The following is a 10,367-nucleotide window of genomic DNA, read 5'->3' as shown; positions in this document are numbered from 1 at the left end:
CCTTGAAAGGTCTTGATGTCCTGAGATTTCTAGATGAATATGCAGGTGACTTTCAAAGGAAGAAGTCAGAAAGTACATAAAAACATTGGTGCCCTAGAGATTTATCCTATGGATTGAGTTCAGATTGTTCTGAGAGGGTGGCTGGTATATTCTGGGATATTAGGGTACCAAGCATGCACTTGGCTCTTCATTTTTTAGTTTTCTAGAAACAGGTCCTTGGGTATCACCTGCACACTGAGATGCCAGAGAGGCCCTGCCTCTTACCCCCTGGTTGTCCCCGCCTTCCTCCTCCCTCCCCACAGTGGGGTTCTGAGAAGGGGGACTTAGTAGGAATGTATTTTACCCTTCTTTCTCTGCCTGCTCCCAGGAGGGGATTTAACTGGACAAAAGATTCTGGTCCCCTGGGAATATGAGCTCTTGGCCCCAGTCCCTGGACCCTCCAACAGAACACCTTCCCTCATCCGGCTTGTGATCCTCCCCAGAGCAAGGGGGCTCTGGTGACCAGGTAATGATTGGATGGTCCCACAGGGGCCAGGAGGAGGTCACTCCTCCAAGACTCAAGGAGAGAGAGGTGGTGTGGGAAAATAGGCAGCTGAAAGAAGAGAGAGCAGCATCCTGGTGGAAAGAAGATCGAGAGAGAGAAAAATAGAGAATCAGATGAAGGAGAGAGAGAAAAAGAGAGAGAGAGATGTGGGGAATGAGAATGAGGAATTAGAAAAAAAATAAAAGTCAGTGAAGAGACATCTCTCTATATACCTATATCTTTACACACACGCGCGCACACACAGATCAGAGATTGTACAACAAAAGGAGGAGAGAGATCACGGGCATAGAAAGGATCAACAGAAACAGAAAGACTAGAATCAAAGATTCAGGAACACAGGAGGCTGGACTGTCTTTGGTGTTGGTGGCTAATCATGGAAGCTGAAGGGAGGAGCCAGCAGGGGAAGCAAAGGAAGGGGCGAATTTGCAGCACCCTCTTGCCTGAGAGATACCCAGCTGCAGGGACTCTGACCTCCACAGTGGGTGAGTGACTTCCCAAGCTGGGCTTGGGGCCCTGAGGTGGGCAACAGGTGTGAGACTCATGTCTAGTCTCCTCTGAGGCAGTGGTTCACCATGAGGAAGGCTGGGAGAAGAAATGAAAACCAGAATCCTAGCATATTAAAACCATGGGGTCCTTAAATAGAACTCCTTTGCTTCGCAGGCAGAAATGAGGCCCTGGCTTCTGGTGAGGCGGAGGCATAGCTGGAGCCTATGCCTTCACTCCTAATCCCAGAGTTTGCCCCAGAACACTGCCTTCTGTAAGAGGGGGAGCTGGAGGGGCCAAGGCTTTGATCATGAGAGAGCAGTACAATACATGTAAGTCCCCAAGGGGAACAGTGAACACTGAGTGGGAGCCACACTTGGGTCCCCATGGGAATAGGTGTCTGCTCCAGACATCTCCTTTTCTCAGCCTGTACCTTCCCAGGTGTCTCCTCTTCCCTCTCTGTTCTCTCTTTCCCCAGCAGTTCTTAGACTAATTAATGTGGGGGCTTAGTGAGACTGCAGGGAGGAGAGGCAAGCCTTTCCCACGAGCTCAGGTTCCTGCAGCCTGGTGGCTGGGCCAGGGCAGGTGAAGGAAAAATGACAGACAGTACATAAGTAAGGGGAGGTTATGCCTGAGTGACACAGTGGAGAATGCTTCATCTTCCCAGGCTGGGGTACAGGAGGATAAGAGCTGTATAAAGAAGTTTTAAGTTGAATGTAACTCATGAGAGCAGAAAACAAGCAAAGGGGACCTTCGATAGAGACCTAGAAAGCTGTTAGGGCATGAAAACAAATAGAAGGCCCACAAGGTGTGCCCCAGGTGGGTGTGGAGTATACTTGGAGGGGAAAGGCACATGGAGGGGTAGTAACGGGGGGGCTCAGATTGGGCATACAATGGAGTTGTCAGGTAGACAAAATATGAATACCCAGGATGGAAAGTGAGTCGGAGAAGTAACCCTATGCAGACAACCCAGTCCCAGAAATATAGCAGCCACTGAGGCTAAGCTGGTCCAGGAATAGTGGTTATGAAAGAAGAAGGATTTCTGGTGTGAGCTGGTTTTCCCAAGGGGAATCAGCATAGGGGGCTTTGAGCAGAAAATAAGTGATCCAGTGATGGATGGGTGATCCCACTCATAAGCAACGTCTCCCTCCTTTCTTCTCCCTCCTCAGACATGAGCACTCAGCCCTACAGGAGGCTCTCTGCCGTAGGAGTGGGGAGACCGAGACATTCTCCACAAGAAGGACAGAGGGGTCACTTGCACTCCCGGCGCCGCCACCGTACCACCTTCAGCCCAGCACAGTTGGAGCAGCTGGAATCAGCCTTTGGGAGGAATCAGTACCCAGACATCTGGGCCCGAGAGGGTCTCGCACGGGACACGGGCCTCAGTGAGGCCAGAATACAGGTGATACTTCAGGGTCTCTCCTACCTTGAGGAAAAAATGCAGATTCTCTTTAGTGCAGTGGGGGCTACCTGAGTATAAACAATCAGTGGAACTAAACTTCACCCATCACTTAACACTGCCTCCTCTACACTGTGAATGTCACTCAGGTTTAACCCTAACTCTAAGATAATCTGACTTGAGTTACCACTCTCAATATTTAATAAGAATGTGAACCCCAACAGAAATTCAATTCTAACTGTTCACAGACATGCACAACCTTGTCCCTATCCCTAACCACAACCTTGCAATTCATCCAGCCTGAGGCTTCCTCAATACTAGTCACAGAGTTGATTAACCTTAAGTCTAAATCCTCCCCTAAACCCAATCTTGTCTATAACAATTATATTTATCAATAGTCTTCATCTCTAAACTGAACCCTAGGGAAGATTTCCCAATATCTGGAGAGAGAAAATGTCGCAATGTCATATTTATCCCTTTCTTGTTGGAAGGTGACAGTTCTTACTCATCCAAAGTTGTACAAATTGAGCAAATTTAGACACAGGTTAGAGTTAAAAATACAGTTTGTCAGCAGACCTAGGTCAGCCATGCCTCTAGTAGAACTTTTCTTCCTCTGGTGATGTGGGAGATGCTTACTCCCTGTGCCTGAACCTCCTGTCCTTGGAGGAAGGGGATCACGTGTGACAGTGCCACCTATTTGAAATAGAAACTCTGATTTGTCTATTCTTTCTCAGGTCTGGTTCCAGAATCGCAGAGCTAAACAACGGAAGCAAGAAAGATCATTGCTTCAGCCACTGGCCCATCTCTCGTCTGCCACCTTCTCTGGATTCTTGCCAGAGTCCCCTGCTTGCCCCTATTCCTACACAACACCACCTCCAACAGTAACCTGCTTCCCTCACCCCTATAACCATGCCCTTCCCTCACAGCCCTCCACAGGTGGTGCATTTGCTCTACCCCACCAGTCTGAGGACTGGTATTCCACTTTGCACCCAACAGCCACTGGTCATCTGCCCTGTCCCCCACCTCCATCTGTGCTCCCTCTCAGCCTTGAGCCACCAAAGTCCTGGAACTAGGGTCAAACTAGTAAATAAGGTCATCTGTAGCCTATGGCCCTCATAAAACAGAGAAAATTGGGTGGCTTCCTTCCCTTCTAAGGGTGATACAAATCTGTGTATTTGTATATGTATATAATAAGGGGCAGCTCAGAGTTTGGAAATTTTTTAAATGTGAAATATTTCTGGGCATGGTGAATCACACCTGTAATCCCAGTGATAGGAGGCTGAGGCAAGAGAATTACAAGTTCAAAGCCAGCCTCAGCAACTTACCAAGGCCCTAAGCAACTTAGTGAAATCCTGCCTCAAAATAAAAGATAAAAAGGCCTGTGGACGTGGCTCAGTGGTCAAATGCCCTGGTTTAATCTCCAGAACCAAAACAATTGTTTTTGATGAATTCTCACTCAGGTGATGAATTGAGAAAATGAGATGAACTTCCAAGAGATATAGGTTAAAAAGCTTCAGTGGAGGTGACTAGTGGAAAGGTGATGTTGATGGAGAAAATGGTTGCTGCTGTTGAATGGGGATGACTGAAGGAGGTAGAATTTGAGGGGCTTCATTCATTGAGGTCCTGATTAAATAACTTCATCCAGCTGTTTTTAGCTGATTTTTTAGTGCAGGGGACAGTACCGGGGATTGAACTAAGGGGCACTCAACCACTGAGCCACATCCCCAGCCCAATTTTGCATTTTTATTGAGAGACAGAGTCTCACTGAGTTTCTTAGCACCTCGCCATTGCTGAGGCTGGTTTTGAACTCACAATCCTCCTGCCTCAGCCTCCCAAGCTGCTGGTATTACAGGCAAAAGAGTCACTGCACCTGGCTCTAGCTGATTTTAATAAGCCTTTTGATTTAAATTCTACCTAGACCCCCCTCCTTCCCCATCACCATCACTCACAACCCCATTCACTTTGGTAGATTCTGTTCTAGAACTATTAGACCCCCCTTCCCCATCATCATCACTCACAACCCCATTCACTTTGGTAGATTCTGTTCTAGAACTATCTCCTGAGTGTGACTTCCCATCTTCATTGCTTCCTTCAGCTCCAGTCTTTCCCATCTCCAAGAGACCTTTGCAAATCTGAACATCAAGGAATGGCTCTCCAATATGTAATAAGAAATGCATTTATAAGATCTGACTAGCTTGGCCTACAGGAGCCTTCAACCTAATTTTTAAATCAATTGCATGTTTTCATAAATGTAGTTTGGATAGAGAAGAAACATTCTGATTGAAGGCAAACTTGTCCAAGAACAAACCATCTGAGGCTCATACCACATCATTCCCAGGAAAGGACCTGCCATAAAGTGCCTTGATCTGAGCTCCTCCCAAAAGAATTATGATGTAGCCTGGTTGGTCCTACAATTTCTATACCTTATTGCCTAAAATATACTTGTTTTTACTTGTAATTCACTTATTTATGTGTAGGCTTACCTCCCTTATCGGCAGGTCCATAGAAGAATATTTAGTAGACAGGCTTCTAGTGACGAATACTCATGTAGTTTGTAGTTTTTTTATATATGATAAGTCTGAAATCAAAATTCCTATATTACACATTTGCATTATTCTCTAATTATCTCTTGTGCCAGACTGCCTTCCAGAAAGATAGTACAGTCAGGTCTTTATATTTGCAGGTTCTGCATCCCAGAGTTAACCAACTGCAAATCAAAAATATTCCCCCCAAAATTGCATCTGTACTGAGCATGTACTAACTTTTTATTGGCATTATTTCCTAAACAATACAGTATAACAAGTATTTACATAGCATTGCATTAGTTATTTAAAAGAATCTAGAGATGATTTTATGTATACTGGGATGTGTGCATAGGCATATATAACATTTTGAATCAGGGACTTGAGCATCCTTGGGTTTCAGTATGTGCAGAAAATTGTTGAACGGGTCCCCCCCCCCATCCTGAGGGATGGCTCTACTAGTTTTCATTCCACCAAAATAACCTGGATGGTTAGTTTGGGTGCATCCTTGTTGACTTTTATGACTTCTGACAATTTGTTAACTGAGAGTGATGGCTCCTTGTTGCTTATTTTTAAATTTTCATTACTTGTTAGTGGGAGTTAAAATAGTTTTGTGTTTATTGGAAATTTATACATTTTCTTTTCTGCATTACCTCTGAATTATTTGTGGCTCTGTATATTAATGTAAAAATCATATTTTAGTCATGCTTGAGATGTTGTGTATTAGGGGTGTGAACATATATTTGTGGGTGTTACAACTACCTTTCATGAATTGTCATTTGTTTTTAGCCTTTCTCAAAAAGAGTTTCCTTGAGAGAACTGAACCCCAATTCCTTAGACGCTGTATTAATGCATTAACTTCAGCCTTAAATATATAGAATGATTCCAGTTTCATAGAATTTCATAGTCTTTCAGTTCATCTCTGTGTTCTATGGGTCATAGGACAGAACAAACTAAGGAGGAAATAAAAAATGTTGGGAGGTTCTGGCTAAAGTGAGCTACCAGGATTCTTACCAGATTGCTCAGATGTCACCTAGGGTATGGTGCAGGATGAGAAACCATATTGGATATTGAGGTTGATCAGACATGAAGGATTGGGATTCTGGATAAACCAATTTAGAAGGATTCTTGCTGAAATTAGACAACACAGAGATGAAATACAAAATTTAAGACCTGGTTAAAAAAGAAGAGTTCAGGTGAGCTTGAGTTGAATTTGGTGGTGTAAAATCTTTGTCCCTTTAATATGTGATGTGATTTTTCGCCTGCTAAAGGTTTTAGGATCCTCTCTTCTTTGTTCCTGGTATTTAGTTTTTCACGGCGACTGACAGTGTGAAAACCCCTCTCTATATTCATCTCTGCCACTTAATGAATGGATTCTATCATTCCACTGATTCTTGAAGGATAGTAGAATATGCTGCCCCCAAATATGCCACTTAGGTATAAGGATTATTTTGAGCTGAAGGCAACTGGGACGAAGTAGACACAGGATAAGCTCTCTGCCCTCCCCCAACTTGCCTAAAAGAAGGACATATATGACTAAGGCTGTCCTCCCTCTCCTCTCTACCAGAAAGGACAGAAATCAATCACTGTAGAAAATTCTAGGTCCTTATGAACCCAGACACAGCGCCATAGGAGTTTACATATCAAACCTGCCAACTAGATCTTCTTTCCCCCTGTTTCTTCATATGTTTGCCTTGTCCTTGGAAGAACAACACACAGTCCTTCAGTATTAATGTTAGCCTAGGATTTTTGTAGGTGTCCTTTGTCAATTTGAGGCAGCTGTCCTTCTTAACTTGTTGAAAGTTTGGTCCTAAATGGATGTCAGATTCTGTCAAATGCTTTTTCTGTGTCAATTAATATGATAGATTAAATTTTCCCCAAAATTGTTATTATTATGAGTTACATGGACTGATTTTCAAATGTTGAACCAAGATTACACACCTGCAATAAATCCAACTTGAGCATGATGTATAATTCTTTTGTGCATTGCTATTGTGAAGATGTTTGTTTCTAAGTTCAGGAAATATATTAGTCTATAGGTTTTCTTTTGTTGGGGTTTGTGTTATTGTTGTTGCTCTTGGGTTTTGGTATCAGGACAATTAAAGCCTTGTAAAATCTTTTGGTAAGTATCATTATTTTCCCTTTATTTGGTCTTGAGATCTCTTAGGAGAATGGCTATAAACTTTAATCCTGCCCTGATGGGACTCCAGGGATTTGGTCATGGATGTTTACAAAAAAAAAAAAAAAAAAAAAAAAAAAACTTTCATGGGATGCTTCTTTTCTTGTTGGAGAGCATTATGCCTAAATGTCCAATCCCTGATCAGGTATTCCTCTCACAGGAAACTGGTTTTATACCGGCAGATACCCTTTTGGCTCTTGTCAGACCTGTGTCCAGTTTATTCCTACCAAAACAGCTGCTATCTAGGAGAGCCCTCGCCAGGAGGGGACTTAGGTTTGGATGTGTTAATGGGTGAGACATATAACAGACAGCCTGACATTTGAAATATCAGAAGCAACATGTTATTTACAGATCCCAGAAAGAGGATCACAACTTACAGGCCTAATAGGAAGTGAGGAGCCAACTGGGACACACACACTGTACAATGGATTGGGAACAAGACAGAGATAAGGACTTGCAGATTAAAGGTTTTATTGGGGCCCAGGGAATTACCCAAGCAGGTTTCCATCTGGAAATTCTAATTGGTGGATCTGCAACAAGCAGGCACAAGTCACACTGTGATTCCAGGTGGTCACTAGGGATGTGGGAGTTAGAGGAGAGAGTCAAGTAGGTTGTTTCTAATTGTTAGTTACATGGGGAGGTGGTCACCAGGGGTGAGGGTGGTTGTATAAGGGGGATATGCATATTGATCATGTTGAAAAACCAGGAGGAGGTAGAGAACTAGAAACTACATCAATGGTAACTAAGTGCTGCTTCTGAAATGATAAAGTCCAATTCATATTAAAATAGATGCCAAGGCAACATAAAATCATAAGAGCTCACTAGTAGTGTTCCCACCTCTTATTTTTCTGAAATAGATTTTGTAACTTTGGTGTTAGATCTTCAATCACTTGTTATAACTCTGCAGTAAAACTATCTGGCCTCAGGATTTCCTTTTCAGAAGCTTTTTAAATTATGAATTCAATTTATTCCTTTTTATAGGCTATTCATATTACCTACTTAATCCTGGTTAAATCTTGGGAGTTTGTGGGTTTTAAGGAAATCATTCATTTCCTCTAAGATGTTGAACTAACAGTATGAAGCTGGTTGTGGTATATACTTCTTTGTTATTTTTCTAAATTGCTAAAGGGTCAGTATTGATATCTCCTATTTCTTTTCTGATGTCAGTGACTTCTGTTTTCTCTCTTTGTTTTGGCCATTCTAGAAATTTATCAATTTTGTTAATTTTGGAAAGAACCAGTTTTTTATTTCCTTGGTTTTTCTTTAATTTTCTATTTTTGACTTCATTGATTTTTGCTCTTCATTATTTCTTTCCTTTTCCTTGTTTTGGGATTTATTTTGTTCTTGTTTTTCTAATTTTCTAGATAGAACTTAGAGAACTAATTTGCCATAGCTCTCTTTTAATTTCAGGTTGTCCATTTCTTTCACGCTGGTTTATTTACACCCCTCATATTGACTTTGTTAAATTTTAATTTTTATTCAGTTCTATGCATTTACACACTTCTAGACTTCTTCTTTAACCTAGGGATTATTTAGAAGTGCATTGAATTTCTCTTTAGAATCTTTTTTTAGCCTAATGGAACAGAAAAACAACCGTGGGGCTGTGGAACTATTAGCAGGGCTTTTGAGGTGTCAGAATTTTCCTCAACAGGTAAAGCAGCTGGAACTAGAGCTACATCACCGCCTTCTCTCATGGAGGACGTTTAAGTCATGGATGATGTGAGGCCCCTCAGGCCAAGCCATGGTGAGGAGGAACCCTCAGATGCCAGCTGTAAGGGAGCTGGTTATCAGTGCTGCCCCCTTGTGGGAGAAATCTGGGACTGAAGAAACTAGCCCTAAACCCAGCCCTGCGGGACATCTTCCACCTTATGTCCCCACACACACCTAGGCATATGAGCACACGCTGAAGGGGGAGTAGAAGGGTTGTTGCGATGGACAGGGCAGGCTCACCAGTTTGGGCTCTCAACTGAGCTTAAGTAAAAGACCTCACTTCACTAATCCTCCATTTTCTTCACTAATAAGCTCGGAAGAATATGACATCAATTCTTAAAAAGTGCTGTGAAAATTAGAGATGTTCTGTAGAAGTGCCTCTCTCCTCACCTGAGATGAAAAGTCCCGTGGCTTAAGGAGCAATTAGAGGGCTCACTATGAAGAAACGAATGTGGAGACCAAGTGTCCCCTGTCAGACTGAGACTGACCTAGAAGTATCTGAATGAGGGAAGGGCCTGATTTCCTGTCCTTCTGAGCCACCGGTGCTTCTTACAGACGCTGAGTTCTCCTTTCTGTTCCTGGAGCAAGAGGGAGGGATCCCAACCACTGAAGATCCTGGGGAAAATCTGAGGGCCTCCTACTGTCTCTCAGGAAAGGAACAGGACAACACTTCTCTCTAGTGTTCATTAAGTAGAACTGCAGCAAGCCAAGCTTCTGCCTCCCACTTCATTAGAAGTTGGCTGAAGTCAGGCACCTGGCCATGCACTGAACTTGCACTGACAGAAAAAAAGATCATATGTTCAAGACACCAAAACACCAAAAATAATGACAAAAGTGAAGAAAACAATCATAGCACAGAGATAGCATCTTGGGAATTCATTGCAGATTCCAATATCAGGGGAGGGGATGATAGCCAAGGTTAAACATCAGTTGATCTTGGGAACAGCCTGGGCAAAGGACCCTTAGTGAAGGAATCATGTAGATGTAAAGAAATTAAACAAGGTCACAGAGGCACCTGGGGAGTAGGGCAGTGGATGACTGAGAGCAAGGTTTGAGAGTTATAAAAATCTGCGATGTATGCTTATTGTTGGGAAAACTTTTAAAAAGAGGTTAATGTGCAACTGCAAAGATTTTTCACCAGGATACAGCTTCAAAATCAGCATGGCAAGTCAGGCACAGTGGCACACACACCTTAATCCCAGCAGCTTGGAAGGCTGAGACAGGAGGATCACAAGTTTGAAACCAGTCTGAACAACTTAGGGAGACTCTCAAAATAATAGCTGGGGATGTAGCTCAGTGGTAGAGCACCTCTAGATTCAAACTTCAATACCTCAGTGGTGTGGTGGGGGTGATCAGCAGGGTAAAAACGGATCTAACATGTTCTGCCCTCTTCCCCTCACGTCTTTCCTCCCCATCCCTCTCAGAAAATGACTACCATATGCTTCTGTTTACTCCACCAATGGGACAGTACACTTGACTTACAGGTAGGGTAAGGAGGGGTTCAAGCATAATCTACTGCTGCTGAACCCA

The 10,367-nt window shown here is 43.1% G+C and overlaps 1 protein-coding gene across 1 annotated transcript; it reads left to right on the top strand.

The window, feature by feature from the left end:
- Window positions 1–917: 917 nt before the first annotated feature.
- Window positions 918–3,499, top strand: PROP1 (PROP paired-like homeobox 1; the record flags this gene model as incomplete). The annotated part of the gene is made up of 3 exons (XM_081305612.1): window positions 918–1,026; window positions 2,197–2,429; window positions 3,161–3,499. The coding sequence occupies 3 exons, from the start codon at window positions 918–920 to the stop codon at window positions 3,497–3,499; spliced, it is 681 nt and encodes a 226-aa protein (XP_081161738.1).
- Window positions 3,500–10,367: the final 6,868 nt, after the last annotated feature.

This window comes from Spermophilus citellus (assembly GCF_964194105.1).
Source record: "Spermophilus citellus genome assembly, chromosome: 1".
Classification (NCBI taxonomy): domain Eukaryota; kingdom Metazoa; phylum Chordata; class Mammalia; order Rodentia; family Sciuridae; genus Spermophilus; species Spermophilus citellus.
The sequence above is the reverse complement of the archived record's forward strand: the minus strand, read 5'-3'. Positions and strand labels throughout refer to the sequence as shown.